Source organism: Aquarana catesbeiana, linkage group LG07, assembly GCF_042186555.1.
Source record: "Aquarana catesbeiana isolate 2022-GZ linkage group LG07, ASM4218655v1, whole genome shotgun sequence".
Lineage (NCBI taxonomy): Eukaryota > Metazoa > Chordata > Amphibia > Anura > Ranidae > Aquarana > Aquarana catesbeiana.
The window spans coordinates 254,165,932-254,193,304 of NC_133330.1; the positions used below are offsets into that span (position 1 = coordinate 254,165,932).

Here is a 27,373-nt window from a genome sequence, read left to right on the forward strand (position 1 = left end):
CCCGCTGATGGGGGACCCAAAAATCATTGCACAGAGCAGGTAAGTATAACATGTTTGTTTTTTTGTTTTTGTTTTTTATTATAACCTTTACAATCACTTTAAAGAATAAGTTCATCTTTTGTAAAATGTTACACTCATATTTAGTGTGTAACATGTAACGAACGGAGGGAAAACTACAACTACCGTCAAGCCACTATGGCTGACAGTTCTCAATGAACTACCAGGGCGCTGGTGAGCACTCTAGGTCAGTGGTCATCAGGGCCCACTAACAGGCCAGGTTTGCAAGATAACTGAAATACATCACAGGTGATATCATGTGCTGCTCAGTGATTGTAGTATTCTAGTCTGCATCTCCCCAAGGTAATACATAAAACCTGGCCTGTTAGCGGGCCCTGAGGACAGGGTTGATGACCACTGCTCTAGGTAGTTCATTGATTCTTTAGACCCCTTTCCCACTGAGGCAGTTTTCAGGTGTTTTAGCACTAGAAATAGCACCTATAAAGCGCCTGAAAACTGCCTCCCATGCCGCCCGAATGTGAAAGCCCGAATGTTTTTACACTGGGGCAGTGCGTTTGCAGAATGTTAGAAAAAGTCCTGCAAGCAGCAGCATACAGCGCTCCCAGCATACGGTGCTCCCAAAACGCCCCAGCTCATTGAAATTAATGGGCATCGTTTCCGAATCGCCGCAACACGGGCGCTTTTAACCCCTTCTTCGGCCTTTAAAGCGACCCGCAGCTCACACAATTTGTTGATAAACCAGTTCAATTAACATAAAATAAAGCACTTACAAAATGATAATACAATTATTATTATTATTATATTTTTATAATTAACACACCCACGCCTGGATAATAGTGCAAAAAAAGCAGCTCACACAATTTGCTGACAAAACAATTAAAATAACAAAAAATAAAGAATTTCCAAAATGATAATACAATTATTATTAAATTGCTAATATTATTATTTTGTAAGTGCTTCACTTTTAAATGAGGAGGGTGCAGGTGTGCTGGGAATAAAGATGGCCAAAAAGTTAGAGGGGATTTTAAACTAGGCGACGGGGGGGGGGTCCAGAGGTAGAGATAGTCAGCGCGGAACATAGTCCAGAAGGTAGTATTTGGGGAATTAGTGGTAGGTTGACTAAAGCACATAAACCCAAGGTACCATATATACTCGAGTATAAGTCGAAATTTTCAGCCCCTTTTTTGGGGCAGAAAGTGCCCCCCTCGACTTATACTCGAGTCACGCGTGTCATGCAGGCAGACGGCGGCCAGCGTGTGCTACACTCGGCAGCCTCTCACTGTTTAAAAGCCGCGCCTCCTCGTCTGTGATAGGCAGTCAGTGTACAGCCTATCACGGACATTCTCTCATCCTCGTCTGTGGTATGAGGATGAGAGAATGTCCGTGATAGGCTGACCGCTGACTGCTGGGAAATGGAGTTTTCTGCCTATCATGGACGAGGAGGAGGTGCAGCTTTTGAACAGTGAATGGCCGCCGCACACGCTGATCGGTGCAGAGCGGCACACAGAGGATACACAGGACACAGGTAGGATGCACACAGACACATGCACACAGGTACATATACACATGCACACATACACAGGACACAGGTACATATACAGAGGTACATGACACATGCACATATACACAGGACACAGGTACATGACACAGGTACATATACACATGACACATGCACATATACACAGGACATAGGTACATGACACATGCACATATACACAGGACACAGATACATAACACATGCAAATATACACAGGATACAGGTACATGACACATGCACATATACACAGGACCCATGCACATATACACAAGACACATGCACATATACACAGGACATATGCACATATACACATGACACATGACACATGCACAGGACACAGTGAGGTATACAGCTGCAGATGGGCATTGTTGACCCTCTTTTTTCCACTTACAGTAGCTGCTGCATTTCTCACCCTCGTCTTATACTTGGGTCATTAAGTTTTTCCCATTTTTTTGTGGTAAATTTGGGCCTCGACTTATACTCGGATCGACTTATACTTGAGTATATACGGGAAGTATAGTAGCATGTCCTAGTTACAATCTCGGAAGAACACCCAATAAGAGGATATATGCAACCAATCTAAACTATGTGGCATGTTCACCAATGCCAGGAGGCTGGCGGACAAGATGGGTGAACTAGAGATACTGCTGTACGAGGAGGATTTGGATTTTGTGGGAATTTCAGAGACTTGGTTCAACAGCTCTCATGATTGGCTGGCAACTATTCAAGGGTATACCCTTTATCGCAGGGATAGAGAGGGTAAAAAAGGGGGAGGGGTATGCCTTTATATCAAGAGTATTGTACAAGTGAATGTTAGAGATGACATCACTAAGGGAGCTAGGGAGGAGGTGGAATCCTTATGGGTAGAGCTCCAAAGGGATGAAGCTAAGGGGAAAATAATACTGGGAGTATGCTATAGGCCCCCTAACCTGAGGGAGGAGGGGGAGGCGGACCTCCTATCACAATTTGGATTAGTAGCAAGGATAGGAAGTGTTATCATAATGGGGGATTTTATTTATCCAGACATAGACTGGGCGGAGGGAACCACGCATTCATCTAAGGCTCACCAGTTCCTAAATGTCTTGCAGAACAATTTCATGGGTCAGATGGTAGACACACAAACTAGAAATTAAGCGTTACTAGACCTACTGATTACCAACAATACAGACCTGATCACGGGTGTGGAAATACGGACAAATTTAGAAAACAGGGATTACAGCTTCAGTATAAATCACACAAATAGGAAACATAAGGGAAATACAAAGACACTGAATATCAAAAGAGCCAACTTCCCTAAACTACGAACCTTGTTAGAAGATATTAATTGGGATAAAATCTTAGGAACAAAGAACATGAAGGAGAGATGGGTTCGTTTTAAGAGCATATTAAATAAGGACATTAGCCAGTGCATCCCATTGGGTAATACATTTAAAAGAGCGAACAAAAGTCCTGGATGGCTTAATGCCAATGTACAAATGCATATAAAAGCCAAAAAGAAGGCCTTCAAAAAATACAAGGTTGAGGGATCATCATCAGCATTCAGACTTTATAAAGAATGCAACAAGAAATGTAAGGGTGCAATTAGGGCGGCTAACACGAAAGACACATAAGGAGGAGAGCAAAAAATCCCAAGAAATTTTTTAAGTATGTAAACAGTAAAAAAGGGAGGACAGACCATATTGGCCCCATAAAGAATGAGGAAGGACATCTGGTTATAAAGGTTTGGGAGATGGCGAAGGTATTGAATTTATTCTTCTCCTCAGTCTTCGCGAGGGAATCGGGAGGCTTCAGTAACCAAAACTGCAGTGTTTATCCTATGACACATCTCAGGAAGCACCCTCATGGCTAGCAGAGGACAGAATTAGAATTAAACCTGGGAAACTTAACATTAATAAATCACTGGGACCAGATGGCTTGCGCCTGAGGGTACTTAGGGAACTCAGTCAAGTAATTGCCATTGTTCCTAATTTTTACTGACAGTCTACTGACTGGAGTGGTACCAGCGGATTGGAGAAGAGCCAATGTAGCACCAATATTTAAAAAGAGCCCAAAATACATCCCTGGAAATTACAGACCAGTCAGCCTAACATCAATAGTATGCAAGTGCTTGGAGGGGATGATAAGGGACTTTATACAAGATTTTAGTAATGAAAACGGTATCATTAGCAGTAATCAGCATGGATTCATGAAGAATCATTCTTGCCAAACCAATCTATTAACCTTCTATGAGGCAGTAAGTTTCCATCTAGATAAAGGAACACCCATAGATGTGTTGTATCTGGATTTTGCAAAAGCATTTGACACAGTTCCCCATAACCATTTACTGCACAAAATAAGGTCCGTTGGCATGGACCATAGGGTCAGTACATGGATTGAAAACTGGCTACGAGTTCAGGGGGTGGTGATAAATGGGGAGTACTAGGAATGGTCAGGGGTGGGTAGTGGGGTCCCCCAGGGTTCTGTGCTGGGACCATTCCTATTTAATTTGTTCCTGGAGGATGGGGTAAACAGTTCAATCTCTGTATTTGCGGGCAATACTAAGCTAAGCAGGGCAATAAATTCTCCGCAGGATGTGGAAAGCTTGCAAGAAGATCTGAACAAATTAATGGGGTGGGCAACTACATGGCAAATGGGGTTTATTGTGGAAAAATGTAAAATAATGCATTTGGGTGGCAAAAATATGAATGCAATCTATACACTAGGGGATGGAAAAGGACCTGAGGGTCCTAGTAGATGATAGGCTCATCAATGGCAAGTTGCTGCTAACAAAGCAAACAGAATATTGGCATGCATTAAAAAGGGGATTAACTCCAGGGATAAAGCGATAATTCTCCCACTCTACAAGACTCTGGTCTGGCTGCACCTGGAGTTTGCTGTCAAGTTCTGGGCACCAGTCCTCAGGAAAGATGTATTGGAAATGGAGTAAGTACAAAGAAGGGCAACAAAGCTAATAAAGGGTCTGGACTCTGGAGGATATTAGTTATGAGGAAAGGTTGCGAGCACTGAACTTATTCTCTCTGGAGAAGAGACACTTGAGAGGGGATATGATTTCAATTTACAAATACCATACTGGTGACCCCACAATAGGGATACAAACTTTTTTGCAGAAGGGAGTTTAACAAGACACGTGGCCACTCATTAAAATTAGAAGAAACGAGGTTTAACCTTTAAACTACGTAGAGGGTTCTTTACTGGAAGAGCGGCAAGGATGTGGAATTCCCTTCCACAGGCGGTGGTCTCAGCGGGGGGGGCATGAATAGTTTAAAAAAACGATTAGTAAGCACCTGAATGATGGCAACATACAGGGATATACAATGTAATACTGATATAAAATCACACAAATAGGTTGGACTTGTGTCTTTTTGCAACCTCACCTACTATGTAACTATGTAACTTTATCTTGTGTTAGTTCATTGATCCTTCCTGTCATTCAGTAACTGTCTGCCACTATGAGGCAGCTACACTGACAGTCTGCAGGAGCCTCAGATTGCACCCTCGATCTGCTGATCACAAGTGCAATGCTTTACAAGCTACTAATAATAATTTAAAAAAAATAATAAATGCACATTTTTTTACCTGCAAAAAAAATGTGCATTTCTTTTTTTTAAAAGGTAAACTTCTCCATTAAATGCCTTAAACGTGTCAAGACTATGCAGACTTGTTGACAGATTCTGTTTGGGCAATAGAAGCACTTAAAGAGGTTGTAAACCCTCCATAGTGACTTTTATCTATAGGTAAGCCTAGAATAAGGCTTACCTATAGGTAGTGGAAATATCTCCTAAACGAGCACCGTTTAGGAGATATTTCACTTGTAGTTCGCCGATGATGTAATCGGCGCATGCGCTGTGAAGAAAGGGACCTCCGTGCCGTTTCTTCCCCCAGCATGTGCCGTTACTGACGGCTCCCACACGCATGCACGGGAGTGATGTAACACGGCTACGGCCAGTCAGAGAGCCGGAGTCCACAGCCCCCGGAAGGAAGAGGGACGAAGATGGACAGGGGACAGCGATGGATTCGTTTGCAGGTAAGTGTCACATAATAGGCTATGCATACTAGCCCATTGTGCCTTTCATTTGCAGGCTTTGCAGGGAGCAAAAGAGGAAGTAAAACCCATCAGGTCCTATATAGAGGATTATTTAATGATATAATAAAGTTACATACCAGAAGAGGGAGACATGAACAGAATAAGAATTCCTGCTAAGATCAAGAAGAGTTTTCTTGCCGTCATTTTTGAAATTTGCAATGTAAAACAAATGCAATCCAAGAGCTCAGCTTATTAGCAACCACTCACTACAGAAACCAACTGCTGAAGGTGCTGCTGGGGCTGTACATAGAGACAACGGTCACATGGTGACGTCATCACAGCAGCAACTGACAACCAGATGTTTGTTTTTTTTCTACCAGTGAAAGGAAGCTGCAGCGTAGAGCGTCACATGTGCAGGAAAGGGGAAGGGCCTCAAGGGGCTGTCTTCTCCCTCACCGCACTATCACTCCTATGAGAAGGGCTTTTTTTCGTCTGGAGCGCGGTGGTACTGTGTACAGCTTGCCCTGTACTCCTTGCTGATGCCTGCAAACACAAAATCAGCTTCCAGATCACAGCGCGCCTCAAGTGACAGCGCCCCCTCAGTACTGGAGGAGCAACTGCTAGGAGGCTGAGCTGCAGAACGGGGAGCGCTTTTTCAGGACTGGGGGAATAGCTGGGGGTGGGTGGTAGCACTGTGTGAGCGGGAAGTCTTCCTTCCTGCAGTATCGTGAAGCTTTCCTATCATGGATTATATGTTCAAAGAGGATTGATTTATTGAATGACTGTAGTTCAACTTATCCACTCATGGCAAACATGATATGTTTTCTGAAAGCTGAGGCTCTGGAGGATGTTGGAATTTTTTATGATAAAGTGATTGTAAAGGATTGTTTTTTATTTTTTAAAAATAACAAACTTATCATACTTACCTCCACTGTGCAGCTCGTTTTGCACTGAGTGGCCCCAAACATCCTCTTCTGGGGTCCCCCGGCGGCTCTCGCGGCTCCCCCCCCCCGCATCAGATAACCCCCTACCTAGGAGAAGCTCTCTCACGAAGGGTTACTTTGCGGGCGCGCTCTGGAGTCCAGCATTTACGCCCAGACACGAATGCTGGACTCGGCCCCGGCGCCCGCGTCATTGGATTTGATTGACAGCAGCGGGAGCCAATGGCTGCACTGCTATCAATCTATCCATTCAAGAGTCAGGACCCCGATGACTTAACTGACAATTGCGCAGTTGTGTGACGCTGTACGCAAACAAAATTGATGTCCTTTTTTCCCCACAAATAGAGCTTTCTTTCGGTGGTATTTGATCTCTGCGGTTTTTATTTTTTAACAAAGAGCGACAATTTTGGAAAAAAAAATATTTTTTTTTACTTTTTGCTATAATACATATCCAAAAAAAAAAAATATAAAAAAAATGTATTCATCAGTTTTTGTCGATATATATTCTTCTACATGTTTTTGGTAAAGATAATCTCAATAGGCATATATTGATTGGTTTACGCAAAAGTTATCGTGTCTACAAACTATGGGGTAGATTTAGGGACTTTTATTTATTTTTTAATGTTTTTACTAGTAATGGCAGTGATCTGCAAATTTTAGAGGGACTGCGACATTGCAGCGGACAAATCTGACCACCAATTACACTTTTGGGGGACCTGTGACATTATTACATTGATCGGTGCTATAAAAATGCACTGATCAATGTAAAAATGACACTGACAGGAAAGGGGTTAACACTAGGGGGCGATCAAGGGGTTAACTGTGTTCCCTAGGTGTGTTCTAAATCTAGGGGGGATGGGCTGCCTGGGACATGACAGAGATCACTGTTCCCGATGGCTGGGAACAGTAGCTCTCTATCATGTCCCTTGGCAGAACGGGGATTCGCCTTGTTTACAAAGGCAGATCTCCGTTCTGGCTCTGTACTAGGCGAATGCAGGTCGCCGGTAGACATCGAGTCCGCTTGACCCGCAGGCATGCTCCAGACCGTGCCTGGGCGAGCCAACTTACAACTACGGCGATTCACGTAGGAGAGCCAACCTGCCGCCGTATAACGACGGCGCCTGGTCGGCAAGCAGTTATGAATAACAAATATGTGATACTTACCGGCTCTGTGCAGTTAGTTTTGCACAGAGCAGCCAGAATCCTCCTCTTCTCAGGTCCCTTTTCTGTGCTCCTGGCCCCTCCATTCTGCTGAGTGCCCCCACAGCCAATAGCTGAGCCGGACCACTGCTCTGTGTCCATTCAGATACGGAGTCGTGGCTGGGCCCTGCCCCGCCCCCTCTTTTTTCTCATTGATGCACTGACTTTGATTAACAGCAGCGGGAGCCAGTGGCGCCCACTGTGTGTCTCAGCCAATCAGGAGGTAGAGTCCAGTCTCTCTTGCAACCTCACTGGACTGAGATGGGGCTCAAGTAAGTTTTAGGCCTCATGCACACTGGACATTTTTACAGCTGCTGTTTTTGGCTTCAGACGTTTTTTTCTGCAGCCAGTAAACTCCTCAGGATGTTATCCTATGTGTCCATGCACACATAGGATGTTATTAGCAGTTTTTGTCCGTGGAGTTTTCTGGCTGTGAAAAAACCACAGAACTAGTGGGTTTTGAGAGGAGTTTTTCAGCTGTAAAACTGCTCTAACTCTGAAAAAAGCTTAAAAACGCGGCTATTCAGGGTTTATCACTGTTTTGTGTGGGAGAAAAATTTTGTTTAAAAAATGTGAAAAACTCGCCGGTGCGCCGGCTGGTGGTGGTTGTGCAGGATTCGTGCTGTAGTTGGTGGCTGGGAAGTGACACATTACCGGAGATGGCTCGTAATGCGGAGAAGGCTATGACGGCCTTGGCGAGATTTCGCCAGGCCCAGCTTGAAGATGGCAAAGTCAAGGAACGAAGGCCGTTTCTTGCTTCTGAATGTAATGAACTGCCAAAAGCAGAGAAGTGGAGAAGACAGATTATTGGTGAAATCTCAAAGAAAGTAGCACAGATTCAAAATGCTGGCCTTGGAGAGTTTAGGATCCGAGATTTAAATGATGAAATAAATAAGTTAATCCGAGAAAAGGGGCATTGGGAGATCCGCATTAAAGAACTAGGGGGTCCTGATTATGCACGTATAGGTCCCAAAATGCTGGACCATGAAGGGAAAGAGGTCCCAGGAAACCGTGGTTACAAGTATTTTGGAGCAGCCAAAGATTTGCCAGGCGTGCGTGAGCTGTTTGAAAAAGAACCTGCTCCCCCGCCTCGGAAAACCCGTGCTGAGCTGATGAAAGAAATTGATGCTGAGTATTATGGATACCGGGATGAAGATGATGGTGTGCTGGTACCTTTGGAACAAGAAGAAGAGAGAAGCGCCATTGCAGAGGCCATAGAAAAATGGAGAGCGGAGAAGGAAGCTCGCCTTGCATCTGGTGATAAAAACGAAGAAGAGGAGGAAGTCAATATCTATGCAGTGACAGCGGATGAGTCTGGAGAAGACAGCGACCCTGAAAATGAAAGGGACGAAGGACAGCAGAAGTTCATTGCTCATGTACCAGTACCATCTCAGAAAGAGATTGAGGAAGCTCTGATCCGACGAAAGAAAATGGAGCTCCTGCAAAAGTATGCCAGCGAAGCCCTAATGGCGCAGAGTGAAGACGCCAAGCGACTTTTAGGCATATAATATTGTAAATACTTAAAATAACCCTTCAGATCCTTGTATATTTCCCATGTTTTGTTACTTTTTGTACAGAAACTCGAGAGACAAAATATAGACTGATTTTTGTACAAAAAAAAAAAAAAAAATGTGAAAAACTCTACTGCAAAAATGCTGAAAAACTCATTCTACAGCTACAGCTTTCTACAGCTAACGCGACTGGATTTTTTATAACATCCAGTGTGCATCACTGGCCTTAGGGGGGGCTGCTGCACATAGAAGGTTTTTATCCTTAAAGTGGATGTAAACCTGATTCATGAAGTTTGTCTTCTCTCTCACTGCACTATCACTCCTATGAGAAGGGCTTTTTTTTCGTCCGGAGCGCGTTGGTACTGTGTACAGGTTGCCCTGTACTCCTTACTGACACTTGCAAACACAAAATCAGCTTCCAGATCACAGCGCGCCTCAAGTGACAGCGCCCCCTCAGTACTGGAGGAGCAACTGCTAGGAGGCTGAGCTGCAGAACGGGGAGCGCTTTTCAGGACTGGGGGAATCGCTGGGGGTGGGTGGTAGCACTGTGTGAGCGGGAAGCCTTCCTTCCTGCAGTATCCTGAAGCTTTCCTATCATGGATTATATGTTCAAAGAAGATTGATTTATTGAATGACTGTAGTTCAACTTATCCACTCATGGCTGACATGATATGTTTTCTGAAAGCTGAGGCTCTGGAGGATGTTGGAATTTTTTATGTTAAAGTGATTGTAAAGGATTGTTTTTTATTTTTTAAAAATAACAAATTTTATCATACTTACCTCCACTGTGCAGCTCGTTTTGCACTGAGTGGCCCCAAACATCCTCTTCTGGGGTCCCCCGGCGGCTCTCGCGGCTCCTCCCCGCATCAGTTAACCCCCTACCTAGGAGAAGCTCTCTCACAAGGGGTTACCTTGCGGGCGCGCTCTCGAGTCCAGCATTTACGTCCACTGACACGAATGCTGGACTCGGCCCTGGCGCCCGCGCCATTGGATTTGATTGACAGCAGTGGGAGCCAATGGCTGCACTGCTATCAATCTATCCAATCAAGAGTCGGAACCCTATGGAGAGAGGGACAGCGCGTCCCCGCTGAGGAGATGACTGACAATTGCGCAGTTGTTAGCAGTTTTTGTCCGTGGAGTTTTCTGGCTGTGAAAAAAACCACAGAACTAGTGGGTTTTGAGAGGAGTTTTTCAGCTGTAAAACTGCTCCAACTCTAAAAAAAAGCTTAAAAACGCGGCTATTCGGGGTTTATCACTGTTTTTGTGGGAGTAGAATTTTGTTTAAAAAATGTGAAAAACGCTACTGCAAAAACGCTGAAAAACTCATTCTACAGCTACAGCTTTCTATAGCTAACGTGACTGGATTTTTTATAACATCCAGTGTGCATGTCAGATAAGGGTACTCACCGAGACTGAGATGCTGAGAGCGGTAACCTCTTGCGACTAAGCGCACTCCACTCCTGGTGATGGTACAGGGGGTGAAGGTCACAAAGAGCCACGAGTCACCAGCAGGCTGGCAGGTCTTGCATGAAGGTCTCCAGCAGAGAGACAGCTGTGCAGGACTGGAAGATGCTGAAGCTCAAGAAGGAGGATGAACAGCTGATCCAACAACAGGCCGGGGGTCAAACGCCGTTGACTAGTAAGAGTCTCTAGATAGGCAAAAACAGTCTAGTGCAAAGGACTGTTAGCAGGTCTGTCAGCAGGCTGATGACTAGTACTGAAGATTGATAGCAAAAGTCCGTAGACAGGCCGAGGGTCAAACACAGGTGACTGGAAGCAAAGACTGTGAGCAAGCCAGGGGTCGAGCACTGAAGACAATAGCAAAGTCCAGGAGCAGGCTGAGGGTCAATCACTGGAGACAGGAGGCAATATCCGTGGACAGGCCGAGGGTCAAACACAGTAAGCAAGTGGAGAAGTCCGAGAGGCAAGCCGAGGGTCAGATGCAGGTAAAGATCAGAGCAGGTCAAGGTCAATCCGGGTCACAACATGCAATCAAGAATCAGGTTACAAAGCAGGAAACACACGGAGAGCTGAAAGACAAACCAGCAATCTGGTCATGGCACAGAGTGGCTTTTATAGGCCAGTGTGAGGCTCGTGTTTGCCGTTACGCTGAATCGCGCATTAGCTGTTTTGCTGAATTGCACACAAACAGCCGTTTAGCCGAATTGCGCAAGCGCATTAGCCGTTTCTCTGTATTGTGCCCAGGGATGCACCGGAGTGCCGCTCTACCGTGCATGTGTGAAGGTAGGCAGCGATATTGGCGAGACTGGTACTTGCCTCTTTCCTGACAGTGCATCACTGGCCTTAGGGGGGCTGCTGCACATAGAAAGTTTTTAACCTTAAAGTGGATGTAAACCTGATTCATATACTTGTAGTATTTCCCTATTTCTCTCTCCAAAGCACTATGTTCCGTGTCTTTCTGCTGCTCCGCTCTTCTGTTATCAGCATTATAACTTCTGACAAGTTCTCTGATACAGGAGATAAAAGCATCCTGAAATGTGTCGTGGGAGGTTGCTATAAATAGATTAGCAGAGAGCTTGCTTTGTAAAAGCACAGCTATGAAAACATTTTCCTTCTTCTGCCAATGTGGATTGGGGGTGTGTTCCTTTCCTTCAATCAGCTGTCACACAGTGTATGTCAGAACAACACTCCTACTGCTGAATGAGGAAGTGAAAATTCTTACCCGATGTAAGGATTCTAAAGAATATAGCAAGCTGAAGACGGCAGATATACATGTAAAACTTATGTAGGGAGATTTGTTTCATCGCTGTGTATCATCATCTGAAGCTGTTCACTTCACTGGGTATATGTGAGGGTTTACAGCCCCTTTAATGCATAGCATGCATTAATGGGGCTGTAAACCCTCACGGTTTTTCACCTTGATGCATTCTCTTTTACTTACCTGAACCCAACCTTTCAAGCGATGTGGACGAGCACAGCAGCTCCAGCTGCTGTCTCGAGTCCTCATTGGATAGATTGATAGTAGCGGGAGCCAAAGGCTCCCGCTGCTGTCAATCAAATCCAGTGAAGCGGGGGCGGGGCATAGTCCTACTGTCTTTGTCAATAGACACAGCAGCAAGAGCCCTACTGTCTTTGTCAATAGACACAGCAGCAAGATTCGGGAGTGCGCCCGCACAGGTGCCCCCATGGAAAGGGGCTCTCTGAGGGGGCACTCGAGAAGAGAAGGAGCCAGGAGCACCGTGGGGGGACCCCAGAAGAGGAGGATCGGGGCCCCTCTAGCAAAACCCTTGCAAAGAGCAGGTAAGTATGACAGGTTTGTTATTAATAAATATAAATAATTTGTCAACAACTGTGGATCATACAACCAAAGTGCTCCATAAGTAGATTCCACTTACCAGATGGATATGACCTATTTAATTAAAAAGAAGGTCATAAGGCGCTTTTAGCAAAGTATAAAAACTGCTTAACCACTTGCCGACTGGCTCACGCCGATATATGGCGGCAAAGTGGTTTGTTCCCGCGAAGCGCCGTATGGGTACGTCTGTACCTTTAAGGGCACACTGCATGTCGGGGAACCCGATGCGCGTGGCCGGTGGGCGTGATCGCCGCCGGCCACGCGCAATCGCATGCACGGGAGCAGGAACAGGGATTTGGGTGTGTAAACACCCAAATCCCTGTTCTGTCAGAACTACGATTACCCCACCAGCAACCACCCACCACAATATGAACCTAACCAAATACTTTGTTGAAATGATTTATGATTTTAGGCTGCTTTCATAATGCAGTGCTTCTAAAATGCATTATGCTTTTTTTTTTTTGCATTACAGCACAAATTGGTGAATAGCTGGTTGTTAGGACACCATCAGGTGCCAGCTCCTTAACAACAAGCTATTCATTGGTCGTTAAAGGCGCTGGTGGTTGATTGTTCAAGTGATTGTAAAGTCTTTTTTTGTTTGTTTTTTAAATAACAAACATGTTCTACTTACCTCCTCTGTGCAGTTGGTTTTGCACAGAGCAGCCCGGATCCTCCTCTTCTGGAGTCCCTCTTTGCTGCTCGTGGCCCCTCCCTCCTATCGTGTGCCCCCTTAGCCAGTAGTTCTCTATGGGGGGCACCCACCCAAGCAAAGTCAGAGCTCCTTGTATCCATTCAGATACAGAGCCTCAACTAGGCCCTGCCCCCTCTCTCCCCTGAGTGGCTGTCTGACTTTGATTGACAGCCGCGGGAGCCAATAGCACCACTGCTCTGTCTCAGCCAAACAGGAGGACTGTCCCGGGTGGCTTAGACACTTGTGGACATCGCTGGAGAGAGATGGGGCTCAGGTAAGTAATTGGGGGTGCTGGGGAGGCTACTACACACAGAAGGTTTTTTATCTTAATGCATTAAGATAAAAAAAACCTTCTGCCTATTACAACTCCTTTAAGGAGCCAGAACCCACTGGCATCCTTAACAACCAGTGATAATGTCTTCCCCTGTACCCCCTCAGTGGTCAGCATTAGGGATGGGTGAACGGTTCAGCCCGAGCATAAGTTCGGGCCAAACTTTCGTTGTTCGGACGTTCGGCAAACCGACCACAATGCATTGCGGCGCTGAACAGTGCATAGCAAGCCCTGATTGGCTGAAGCAGTGAAAGTTTCAGCCAATCAGGGCACAGAGCACTGTCAGAGTCATGATTGGACACTGTCATCATGACTTTATCCAATCATGGCTCATTCCTGCCCCACAGTATAAAAGTATTCTTTCAATGGCAACCAGTTTCAGTGTGATTTCGGCATGGAGAGAGATAGAACAGGGCTCTGTTCAGTGCTATTAGTTAGTGTGCTATACTGTGCTATTTTGCTTCAATTGTCAGTGTAGAATATTAGTTTTGTATCAGTCTAAGGATAGTGCGAGTGTAGTGAGGAGGACCATCATTCAGTTTTGCATAGTGTGCAGCTAGAGTAGGGACAGCTCAGATAGTTTCAGTGTAGTGTAGTGAGACTGTGTCAGTAATCTTAACATTAGTGTATAGCTAGAGTAGGGACAGTTCAAAAAGCTTCGGTGTAGTGACAGTTGAACACCGTCTATTTGATTGCGTTACTGCCAGTTTAACGCCATTTACTTCTGTGTGCGTTACTGCCAGTTTACCGCCATTTACTTCTGTGTGTGTTACTGCCAGTTTAACGCCATATAATTCTGTGTGCATTACTATCAGTTTAACGCCATATAGTTTTGTAAGTTACTGCAAGTTTAATGCCATTTACTTCTGTGTGTGTTACTGCCAGTTTAACGCCATCTAGTTTTGTGTGCGTTACTGCCAGTTTAATGCCATATAGTTCTGTGTGCGTTACTGCAAGTTTAACGTCATTTACTTCTGTGTGCATTACTGCAAGTTTAATTCCATAAAGTTCTGTGCATCACTGTACGTTTGCTGCATTATATTGCAGTATATTATAGTGTATCCGTGGAGTGTGTCTGTGTAGTGTGAGTACTCAAATTACAGTGCATCAAACACCACTTTACATTGATTAAAGTGCATCTACGTACAGATTCCCACTTCTTTTTTAAATTTGCTTATAAGCACCTCCCCCTCCCTCCCATTATTGTTTGGGAGGACAACAAGGAGAGGCAGATGTTCCCTTGGTATTGTAAGGGGGTAACAAATGTGTCCACAGGCAAAGGTGGATGTGGTGGTCAGTCCTCAGGCAGGGCATCATTTCCTCTGTTTAGTGAGTTTGCCCGTGCTATCCAGCCACAGCATGCAGAGGAGGTGGTAGACTGGCTAAATAAACCTTGCTCATCCTCCTCATCCTCTGTCACGCAAGCAGAGACAAGTGTGCAGTCCCTTGCAGTTGCCAGAGTGGATAAACCTGTCTCCTTGTCCACATCTATTCCTGCCATAGCCCCAACATCAGCCATGGAGGAGTCAGCTGAGTTATTTGACCACAGCATCAGCCACTTGCTCCGTGATGATGCCCAGCCATTACTGGATTCAGATGTTGGTTCTGAGGTTGAGGATGACAGGAACATGAGCCTAGAGAGAAGAGAGAACACTGGTAGACAAATTGGCATTCATGTTCCCCCAGCCGCAGCGTATTGGCAAGTTGTCTCCAGTGGTAATGGCGATGATGGAGGAGATGGGGATGATGATGGTGAGGTCACTGATGCGACTTGGGTGCCAGATAGAGCAGAGGAGGAAATTGAAGGTGAGGGTAACAACCCCAAGAAGGCCAACATCAAGAAAGAGTAGAGAGCAGCCACCCTATTCCATCACATTCTGCAGCTGTTATCTCCCGGGCCAATCCCCAAAGCTCAGCTGTCTGGGCCTTTTTCAGCACATCTGCAGAAGATCGCACTGTTGCTATCTGCAAACTGTGTCATTAAACGTGGCAAAAACACCAGCCATTTGGGTACCACATGCTTAACAAGGCATTTAACGTCCAACCACTCAGCCCTTTGGCAAGAGCACCTAAAAGCCACACAAAAGGGGCACAAATCTGTCCCTCCTCCTTACCCACTTCAGTCTGCCCCAGCTATACCAAGTCATTACCTCTCAGCAGCCTCCACTGACAGGGATGATGGTATAGCACAGTTTGTTCCAGGTCCTAGCAGCACATCTGCCAGCAGCACACCACCAGCTGTAGACTGTAGCTGGCAAATTTCTCTGCCCCATCTGCTGCAGAGGGAAAAAAATACAGTCCCTGCCACCCACATGCCCAGCGTCTAAATGCAAGCTTGTCAAAGCTGTTGGCTCTCCAACTTCTGCCTTTCAGCCTGGTGGATTCTGCCCTCTTCCGTGAATTTGCACAATGTGCACAATGGCAGGTTCCCAGTCGCTACTACTTTTCACGTAAGGCCGTTCCATCTCTCTATCATCACGTGGAAGGGAATGTTCTGGCATTGTTGGGCAAGGCAGTCAGCCGTAAAATCCACCTTAGTGCTGACACGTGGTTCAGCAAGCATGAGCAGGGACGATATATTTTGTTCACAGCACACTGAGTAATGCTGCTTGCAACTCGAAAGGATGCAGGACAGGGCTCAGTGCTCCAGCTTGTTGTGCCCCCACGTCTCCATACAGCTGGTAGTGATGATGCCAGATGTGTGAGCTCTGCCCCCTCCTCCTCCTCCTGCACCACCTCCATGCCCTCCTCTGCAGAATTGTCCTATGAACATCAGGTACCCCCTGAGCGTTCAAAGGGCTATTCCCAGAGTCAGGCTAAAAGGTGCCATGCAGTACTTCAGCTGGTGCTTAGAGGACAGGAACCACACTGGAGCAGAGATTCTTGTAGCTCTACAGGGATAGACCCAGAGGTGGTTCACACCACGCCAGCTGGAGCTAGGAATGGTGGTGTGCGACAATGGCTCAAACCTCCTGTCCGCCCTTAGGGAAAGTTGACACATGTGCCATGCCTGGCACACGTCCTTAATTTGGTGGTACAGCGTTTCCTAAATATGTACCCAGGGTTGCAAGATGTGCTAAATCTGGCCAGAAGAATCTGTAGTCATTTCAGGTGGTCATACACAGCCAGTGCTTGGTTGGCTGAAATTCAGCAGGAAATCACTTGCCTGTAAACCACCTGATTTGTGACGTGCCCACCAGGTGGAACTTGACTTTGTCAATGCTACAGCGGCTATACACGCAGCAGAGGGCCATCAATGAGTACCTGTGCAGATACGGCACGACGACAGGCTCAGGCCGCCTCAGCTTTTTTTCCCCCACGCCGATGGCTGATCATTAAGGATGCATGCACTGTATTGTCACCATTTGAGGTGGCTACAAGGATGGTGAGCCGTGACAGTGCATGCATCAGTGACACAATCCCTGTTGTGTTCCTGCTGGAGCAGACTCTGCGTGGCATTATGGACAGGGCACTGGAGGCAGAGCAGCAGGGGGAAGAGGAGGACTTCCTTTCCTCTCAAGGCCCACTTTATCCAGACACCATCATTCCTATGTCACAGAACACACAGGAGGAGAGAGGGGAGGAGGAGGAGGATTCTGGCACTTTCATAGGCTTCGAAGAAGAGGAAGACATGCATCAATCTGTAAGCGATGGCTTTCCAACCCCAGGACCCTTGGGAGTAGTACGTGGCTGGGAGGAGGAAGTTCCAGATGCTGTCATCCTGAGTGACCCCGAGGAGTCTGCTTCTGAAGCCTCAGCAAATTTGAGGTGCATGGGCAACCTCATGCTTCAAAGCCTGCGAAAGGACCCAAGAATACGTGGCATAAAAGAGAAGGATGATTACCAGTTGGCAACCCTCCTTGACCACCGTTATAAGGCGAAGGTCTGTGAACTCATCCCGTCCCTGCAGAGAGTGCAGAAGATAAAATCTCTTGAGGACACGTTAAAGAGGATTTTATTGAATGTTTTTCCTGACTGCAGTAGGTTACAGTGTCATAGAAAATGTTGTTTTCAATCTTCTGTTGGTCAAGAGAGCAGCATTGGAGAAGACTTCCGCCTAAGTGAGGCATTTCGGAATTTTTTTAGTCCTCGCCGCCCAGGGCTGTCAGCTTCCACATGCCATCGGCAGCGTCTGCATCACATGGTGGACAATTACCTCTGGGCCAAAACAGAGATGGAGAGCTTTCCAGCTGACGATCCACTGACTTACTGGGTCATGAGAATAGACCACTGGCAAGAACTTTCCCAGTATTCTATTGATTTGATGGGCTGCGCTGTATCCAGAGTGCTATCAGAACGGGCATTCAGTGCTGCAGGAGGTTTTCGTTAGTGATCATAGAACGCGTCTGTCCACAGACTCCGCGGACCTTTTCACTTTTATAAAAATGAATCAGTCCTGGAATACCAGCTGTGAAGCCCCTGATGCCGATGTCACTGATTAATTCTTTTTGGGATGTGGAATCTCTGCAGAACTTCGAGGCTGCCTAGCTTTGAGGGTGTTAAAACATTTCATCTGGAAGAATGTTTTTGGTATAGGTTTCATGGGCACAATTAACATCCAAAGACCAATTTATCAGCACCTGTTTGACAGGTGCATATTATTGCAATTTTTTTTGCCTTTATCAAGAGCACCTCTATAGGTTTACGGTGGGAAGGCGCCCCCGACACCCAAAGAGTAGTTAGGCCAATTCTTGCTTTCATCAAGAGTACCGCTATAGTGTTATGGTGGGAAGGCGCCACCGACACCCAAAGACCGATTTTTCTGCACCTGTTTGACAGGTGCATATCATTGCAATTTTTTACAGCTAGGCCAATGCTTGCTTTCATCAAGATTACCTCTATAGGGTTACAGTGGGAAGGCGCCACCGACACCCAAAGACCAATTTTTATGCACTCGTTACTTCAATACAAAGTCAAAGTGACACCAACTCTTGCGGTGTTCTAAAGTTCTAGTGCGAACCAAACAGGGGTCCGTTCGGCCCATCCCTAGTCATATCCCCGAGTTCTTGATTTTGGTATCATATTGAAAAGACCACCTTCCTGAACTTTATTCACCCCCTTGATCTATTTAAAGGTTTCAATCATGTCTCCCCATTCCATTCTTTCCCAAAGACCAATTTTTACGTTACTTCTATACAAAGTCAAAGTGACACCAGAATGTATCCAAAAAATCTCTAATCTTGTTCCCAGTGCACTACATTGTAGCCTCATCATACACACTGGCTCCCCAGCTGTTAGCAGCTTGCAGGTAATTTTTTTGGGCTTTATAAATACAATTATTGCTGCAGCAGATTCTAGACATGGTACAGATCTGCCACTTTACAGGTAGACTAAGGGGACCCCCCAGGCACTATATTGGAAGGAATTTTTCATTTGTATGCTTTTAATTTAAAAATAAAAAAATCATTGCTCATTTAAAAATGACGTTTTTTACAAACTTTTTTTTTTATTGATACAGGGCAGGATCCAGACCCTTATAACCATTGTATGCCCAATTACTTGCATATAAGCCATCAAAATGGGCACTTTTGATTTTTGACGATTAGGTCCCATTGACCCATCACTACTCCAACCCCCCTTGTGATGCCACCACTGGAGCAGGGAGGAGGCAAAGAGATAGTGGGCAGGATGGCCTGGAGGATCAGCTCCTAGAATGCAAGGAGAGGAGAGGAGGGTGGCTGAATTGGTACAGGAAGATAATTGTGACCACCATGGGGGGGGGGGGCATTGTTTAGATATCCACTGATTGTTAAGGAAGCTATTCAATGTTTGTTAAGGATGCCGAGTGGGTACCTGCTCCTTAACAACCAGCATATTTTTGCTATGTGACCCCAAAAACACATCTAAAAACACACCGTGGGTGCATTTTTGATATGTTTCCCATTGACTTCAATGTAAAGTGCATCTTTGGTGCGCTTTTTAAAAGTGCACCAAAGATGCAGCAGGCAGGGCCTTTCAAACCGCAGCACATTTATGTGAAATGTCATATAGGATTTAAAGGGAAATAATCTGAATGCATTTTTGTCATGCTGGAAAGATGTGTTCCAGCACAGCAAAAGCACATCAGTTGGAAAGGGGTCTTAGGCTGGATTCACACCTATGCAGTTTTAGTGCTTTTTGCATTTTGCAGATTTGCACTACAGAACGTGTTCCATAGGAAACCATGTTAAATGGACTGTAGTGCAAATCTGCAAAATGCAAAAAGCACTAAAAATGCATAGGTGTGAATCCAGCCTTAAGCCTGGCTGGTTGCTGTATACATAAGTTTTATTTTGTTCTAATATCCTTCTTACCATTTGGAATAACATTGTTCTAGGCTCACCCCCTGTATGCATACCTAGGCTAGGTTTACATTATGTGTCTGTACGTGTTTTATTTATCCATTTTTTTATGTGTTTTTTTTATGCATTCCCATTGAAATCTATGGGGCCAGAGATGCACATTGTTGCACAGTGTGAAGGGACCCCATCTAAACAAATGGAAATCTTATTGTGTATCATCCAACATTTGCACAGGTGTGAACAGGGACTTAACAGATCTTGTCTCCTTCTGTGACAAAGATGTGGCTTCCTAGTCCCCTCTTTGTCATTTTGAACAATTGGGCTAGGTCTAGTGTGTAACAAGGCTTAGCCTGCCACGTTAGGGCACCAGGATGGGGTAGGGGCACTAAAATGCATCTTTGGCTATGTAGACAAAAACCCTTGCACCGACCCTGAGTCCAGGGTAGCTCTGGTATCACAGGAGAACAGTTGGATGGATCCTGAACCCACCTACCCACTGGGTACAGTACTCTATTAGCAATCAGGTAAGGGGCACCCAAAACTAACTGGGTCCTTTGTAGAAACTGCATGCTATTAGTCTCTGCCCACAAACTGATTTTGACAGTGAAGGGCCTTTCACATGGCTGCAGATCACTTGTCCAGCTACCTCTGCTTTATCAGGTGTCTGAGCTACTGCCAGTGGGAAGAAGATAAATGTATCTTCTCTGAGTATGTATTAAAACAGAGAGAGCTGTGAGAGTGGGGGACTGCGTCTGAACATGGATAGTATATGGACATTACATCTGTGGTAGACTGCAGCCACTGATATTTAGTGATCCCGGGAGCTGTATGTATATAATGTATGTATATATGTGTGTATATATATATATGAAGTTTCTCATTAAAAAGTCTGTTCCGCAGCAGTGTGTTATATTAGACTTCAGAGGACTGCCTGCAAGCAGCACCTGCAAATCAGGTTAAGTTCACACTATTGGGTGCCTGGGACGCACGGACAATCGTATGCTTTCTTGATGTGTGAGAGAAACACGCTGCTTTGTAGCAAACACATGTGATTCTAAATGGCACCCCCCTCACATATGTAAAACACCCACATTTTTGCACACACAACTGCATGGTGTCACAGCACCATGCGATTCTTTGTGGCACAATTTTCAAAAAGAGTCTGGGACACCTTTCCCAGCATTTCGGGAAGGGCAGCCAATTGAAATAAATGGACTGCCCTATCCGCAGAACGCAGCACATACAAGTGTGAACTGGACCTTGCAGACTCTACAACAAACATGCTTTGTGACCACATAATGCTATAAGGGTGTGAACAAGCCTATACAGACAGACACACTCACTCACAAATAGACACAAGACCTACACACAAACAGACACAAAACCGACACACAAACAGACATACTCACTTCCTCTGCTTGGAAAGTGTTGAATGGGCTGTCCCCACCCAACTTCTCTTCCCCTCCAATCAGCAGAAAGTGGGTGTTCTGCGCTGGAATTTAAATTGGCATTCCCTACAACCACAACAGGAGGACAGAGGAAGGAGTTTCTCATTCTGCTGCAGTTTTCTGGTCCACAGGGCCTCTGTGGGTCCTGATTTCTATTGATGATGTTGCTCTGAGGCCACCCACAGGTGGTAACTGGTAGGCCTGGGCCCCCCTACTGACCTGATGGGGCCCGTGTCCAGTACAAGAGGGCTGCCTGTACCCCAGAGTATACAGGAAGATATCAGTTCACAAGATTTCTGGCAAAATCAACAGGTTTTTATTGTTTTGCATACTTGAACAAATATAACAGAATGCTTTCAGTGGTGTATTTAACAGACCAAATGGGAATTCATATAAAACAGGGTTTTCATACTCTTTCAATTTGGTATTACTACATTTTGTTTTATTTCTACAGAAGCCAGGCTGGCTCTGAAGACTTACATAAGTTTTATTCAGCAAACCATCTCAGACCCTGAAAAGGTTCAAGGGAGACTCCATAAAGATGATAAGGTATATTAGCAGAAATATACTGTTTTATATAGAGTAGATCACTGAACATAGTCTTTAACTACTTTGGCTCACCCCTGTATACCCGCTTTGGACCAGAGCAATTTTTACAATTCTGCTCAGTGGCTGTTTATTCTGCATTATCTTTGTTATTGTTTATTATGACAAAGATATATATATAATATATACAGTACCTCACACACCCCTCACATTTTTGTAAATATTTTAGTCTATCTTTTCATGTGACAACACTGAAGAAATGACACTTTACTACAATGTAAAGTAGTGAGTTTACAGCTTGTATAATAGTGTAAATTTGCTGTCCCCTCAAAATAACTCAACACACAGCCATTAATGTCTAAACCGCTGGCAACAAAAGTGAGTACACCCCTAAATGAAAATGTCCAAATTGGGCCCAATTAGCCATTTTCCCTCCCCGGTGTCATGTGACTCGTTAGTGTAACAAGGTCTCAGGTGTGAATGGGGAGCAGGTGTGTTAAATTTGGTGTTCTTGGTCTCACTCTCTTATACTGGTCACTGGAAGTTCAACATGGCACCTCATGGCAAAGAACTTTCTGGGGATCTGAAAAAAAAGAATTGTTGATCTACATAAAGATGCCCTAGGCTATAAGAAGATTGCCAAGACCCTGAAACTGAGCTGCAGCGCGGTGGCCAAGGCCATACACAGGTTTAACAGGGCAGGTTCCATTCAGAACAGGCCTTGCCATGGTCAACCAAAGACGTTGACTGCACATGCTCAGCTTCATATACAGAGGTTGTCTTTGGGAAATAGACATATGAGTGCTGCCAGCATTGCTGCAGAGGTTGAAGGGGTGGGGGGCCAGCCTGTCAGTGCTCAGACCATAAGCCGCACACTGCATCAAATTGATCTGCATGTCTGTTGTCCCAGAAGGAAGCCTCTTCTAAAGATGATGCACAAGAATGCCCGCAAACAGTTTGCTGAAGACAAGCAGACTAAGGGCATGGATTACTGGAACCATGTCCTATGGTCTGATGAGAACAAAATAAACTTATTTGGTTGAAATGGTGTCAAGCGTTTGTGGCAGCAAGCAGATGAGGAGTACAAAGACAAGTGTGTCTTGCCTAGAGTCAAGTATGGTGGTTGGAGTGTCATGGTCTGGGGCTGAATGAGTGTTGCCAGCACTGGAGAGCTACAGTTCATTGAGGGAACCATGAATGCCAACATGTACTGTGACATACTGAAGCAGAGCGTGATCCCCTCCCTTCAGAGACTGGGCTGCAGGGCAGTATTCCAACATGATAATAACCCCAAACACACCTCCAAGACGACCACTGCCTTGCTAAAGAAGCCGAGGGTAAAGGTGATGGATTGGCCAAGCATGTCCCTAGACCTAAACCCAATTGAACATGTGTGGAGCATCCTTAAACGAAAGGTGGAGGAGCGCAAGGTCATCATGGAGGAGTGGAAGAGGACTCCAGTGGCAACCTGGTGAACTCCATGCCTAAGAGGGTTAAGGCAATGATGGAAAATAATGGTGGCCACACCAAATATTGACACTTTGGGCCCAATTTGTACATTTTCACTGCAGCTCAGTTTCAGGGTCTTGGCAATCTTCTTATAGCCTAGGACATCTTTATGTAGATCAACAATTCTTTTTTTCAGATCCCCAGAAAGTTCTTTGCCATGAGGTGCCATGTTGAACTTCCAGTGACCAGTATGAGGGAGTGAGATCGAGAACACCAAATTTAACACACCTGCTCCCCATTCACACCTTGTAACACTAACAAGTCACATGACACCGGGGAGGGAAAATAGCTAATTAGGCCCAATTTGGACATTTTCACTTAGGGGTGTACTCACTTTTGTTGCCAGCGGTTTAGACATTAATGGCTGTGTGTTGAGTTATTTTGAGGGGACAGCAAATTTACACTGTTTTACAAGCTGTACACTCACTACTTTACATTATAGCAAATTGTCATTTCTTCAATGTTGTCACATGAAAATATAATAAAATACTTACAAAAATGTGAGGGGTGTACTTGTGTATATATACTGCATGTGTATATATATATATATATATATATATATATATATATATATATATATATATATAAAACATACAAGTAAAAAAGTAAATGTGCACATGAACGGGTCGCTATACCAACCAGTACAAAGGGTGTCCATAGCACTCTTTCAATATAGTCAGCAAAAAATTTTTTTTTTCTTGGGGGGGGGGGGGGCTGGCAAGCTTGAGGCCCATTCACACTAGGTGCAGTTACCTGCTTTTTTTTACACGCAATAAAATGCTCATAACATCACCCCCTGCCACTCTGCTCTGCAACCCAAAACACTGTGCAGTTTGGGCTGCAGATCACTGTGAATGAGCCCTAAAAGGGTGATGGGGACACCCTTTGTACAGCTTTAGCAGGATGATATCTGCATTTATAGCGAACACGTAACACACATCTAGTTTATTTCTTTCAGAACTTAGCTATGAATGCTTGTAAAGCCAAAAATGAATGGCTGGAGAACAACAAAAATGCAACAACACAAGACTTTATAGACCAGAAGCTACAACTGGAAAGCACCATGCAGTCTGTCTTCACAAAACTTAATACACCACGTAAGAATTTCTTTTTTTTTCTTTTTTTTAATCAGCTGTGTTTAACCACTTCAATACAGGGCACCTATACACCTTCTTGCCCAGACCAATTTTCAGCTTTCAGCGCTGCTGCAGTTTGAATGACAATTGCGCAGTCATGCTACACTGTACCCAAACTAAATTTTTATCATTGTGTTCCCACAAATAGAGCTTTCTTTTGGTGGTATTTGATCACCTCTGCAGTTTTTATTTTTTACAAACATCTAAACAAATAAAAAAAGACCGAACATTTTGAAAAAAATAAAAGTTTTACTTTTGTTTCTGTTAAAAAAATTTGTAAATAAGTAAGTTTTCTCTTTCACTGATGGGCACTGATACGGCGGCGCCGGTGAGGTGGCACCAATGAGCAGGCACTGACGATGGGCACTGATATGCGGAACTGATGGGCACTGGTAGGCGGCACTGATGGGTGGCACTAATATGCAGCACTGATGGGCATTGATAGGCGGCACTGATGGGCACTTATGGGTGGCACTGATAGGCGACACTGATGGGCACTGAAAGACGGCACTGCTGAGCACTGATAGGCGGCACTGCTGGGCACTGATAGACAGCACTGATGGGCACTGATACGTGGCACTGATGGGCACTGATACGCGGCACTGATAGGCATCCCTGGTGGCGCTGGCAGTGGTAGGCATTGGAGTGGGCACTGATTGGCAGCTGCCTGGGCACATATTGGTATTTCCTTGGGGGTCTAGGGGGCATACCTGGTGGTCCAGTGTGGTGGCCATCCTGGTGGTCCTGGGCAGCTTCCCTGGTAGTCCTGGGCGGGCTGTGCTGATAAACAATCAGCACAGACCCCCCCGTCAGGAGAGCAGCCAATCGGCTCTCCTCTACTCGCATCTGTCAGATGCGAGTGAGGAAAAGCCGATCACCGGCTCTTCCTATTTATATTGTGATCAGCCGTGATTGGACACGGCTGATCACGTGGAAAAAAGTCTCCATCAGAGACTCTTTACCCAGATCGGAGTTGCGGTGTGTCAGACTGACACACCACAACAACGATCGCCGCAATGCGAGCCCCCGGGGGCACGCAGTGGCTCAATATCCTGATCACGTCATATGACGTCCGGTCAGGATATTGAAACCACTTTGCCGCCGTCATTTTACTATATGGCGGGCGGCAAGTGGTTAACCACTTCAGCACTGGAAGGATTTACCCCCTTAATGACCAGGCCATTTTTTGCAATACGGCACTTCAACGTTTTAACTGACAATTGCGTGGTCGTGCTACGCTGTACCTAAACAAAATGAATGTCCTTTTTTCCCACAAATAAAGCTTTCTTTTGGTAGTATTTGATCACCTTAGCTTTTTTTTTTTTTTTTTTTGCGCTATAAACAAAAAAAGATCAACAATTTAAAAAAAAAAAAAAAACAATATTTTTTTACTTTTTGCTATAATAAATATCCCAAAAAATGTAAAAAAAAACAAATTTCTTCATCAGTTTAGGCCAATATGTATTCTACATATTTTTGGTACAAAAAAAATCACAATAAGTGTATATTGATTGGTTTGCGCAAAAGTTATAGCGTCTACAAAATAGGGGATATATTTATGGCATTTTTATTTAAATTATTTTTACTAGTAATGGCGGTGATCAGTGATTTTTAGTGGGACTGCGACATTGCGGCGGACAGATCGGACACTTTGACACTTTTGGGACCAGCCCTCTTGCTGTGGGGGCACTCGAGAGGAGGGGCCAGGAGCACAGAAGAGGGTCCTGAGAAGAGGAGGATCTGGGCTGCTCTGTGCAAATCCACTACAACAGAGCAGGTAAGTATAATAGGTTTCTTATTTTTATAGAAAAAAAAACAAGACTTTACAATCACTTTAAAAAATGTATAAATAGACCCCAAAATCTGAAATGTACAGTACCAGTTACTGTAATTTTCTAGAATACTGGATTGTTTATATCATACATTTTAAAAAAGCAACTCTAGGAACATACATGGAAACAATCCCCATATTAAACAACTGCATTCAAAAACAAAGTCTATAACGTACAACTAAATAAGATAAAAATCTTTTGGAATATGGAATTATTTATTTAATTTGAACATAAAATAGTTTTGAAAAAGTAACCATGAGTAAAGACATGGGAACCCTTTTATTATACTGAGTAAAATCTGTACATGAAAAATAATTTAGGCTTCTATTACAGAAAATAATTACATACTCTTTTTATTAATATCTGGAGCAATTTAAAATAATTATTGTTTGTTTTTCTTTAAAGGTACAGAAACCGGAAAATTCAAACGCTGATAAATGCTGAGCACCAGTTTAATTTTATTTTGAGATGTATTTTTATTAGAGCTATTTGGTTTTTATTTACTAAATACTTCTTGTATTTGGAGACAGAAAATTGTTTATTTTACCTCCTATACCACTCTTACTACCTATGTTTTTTTTTTTTTGTTTTGTTTTCTTTACAAATAACAGAAATTCTAATATTGTAAGTCTCCATTACTAAAATGTCATATAAGTTTTAACATGTTAATTAAAAATGTTTTCAATGTTTCAAATATGACACCTTTATTAAAATACTGGTGACCCTGCCATGAACATCCTTGTTCAAGCAATTCCTGTTATGGGGTGACAACCCTCTCACAGTTGTGCTCCTGCATTGTCACCCTGTCACAAGCACCCCTGGTAGGCAGTAAGGATATGTGAAGGGTCGAGAATCAACATCCAATTTAGGCAATTCCGAGTAGCTTGTCATGGGTGATTCCAGCAATAGATTCCAAATTTTGTGCAAGCTTTTAGGGTACTAATTTAAAGATTTTGGGGTTACTAAAAAGAAAATGCTCAGATTTGATCACTTTTGTGTGTAAAATTCAGCTTGAAGGTATTCAGAAGAATTGTAAAAAATAGGCTGTTTTT

The 27,373-nt window shown here is 44.5% G+C and overlaps 2 protein-coding genes across 3 annotated transcripts in view; both read left to right on the forward strand.

Annotated features, from left to right (window-relative positions):
* Positions 1 to 27,015, forward strand: part of ANKRD45 (ankyrin repeat domain 45) — a 128,526-nt gene extending 101,511 nt beyond the window's left edge. For both annotated transcript variants that reach the window (XM_073593215.1, XM_073593216.1), the window contains exons 4-6: positions 21,753 to 21,847; positions 24,312 to 24,450; positions 26,727 to 27,015. In XM_073593215.1, the coding sequence (XP_073449316.1) occupies positions 21,753 to 21,847; positions 24,312 to 24,450; positions 26,727 to 26,755 (263 nt within the window). In that variant the 3' untranslated portion in view covers positions 26,756 to 27,015. The remainder of the gene's footprint in view (positions 1 to 21,752; positions 21,848 to 24,311; positions 24,451 to 26,726) is intronic.
* Positions 8,301 to 9,329, forward strand: LOC141102536 (pre-mRNA-splicing factor ISY1 homolog). The gene has a single exon (XM_073591462.1). The coding sequence runs from the start codon at positions 8,380 to 8,382 to the stop codon at positions 9,226 to 9,228; it is 849 nt and encodes a 282-aa protein (XP_073447563.1). The 5' UTR covers positions 8,301 to 8,379; the 3' UTR covers positions 9,229 to 9,329.
* Positions 27,016 to 27,373: the final 358 nt, after the last annotated feature.

Bases quoted from the DNA above. Each gene is read 5' to 3' on its own strand.
- LOC141102536 (XM_073591462.1), top strand. From the start codon at position 8,380: ATGGCTCGTAATGCGGAGAAGGCTATGACGGCCTTGGCGAGATTTCGC.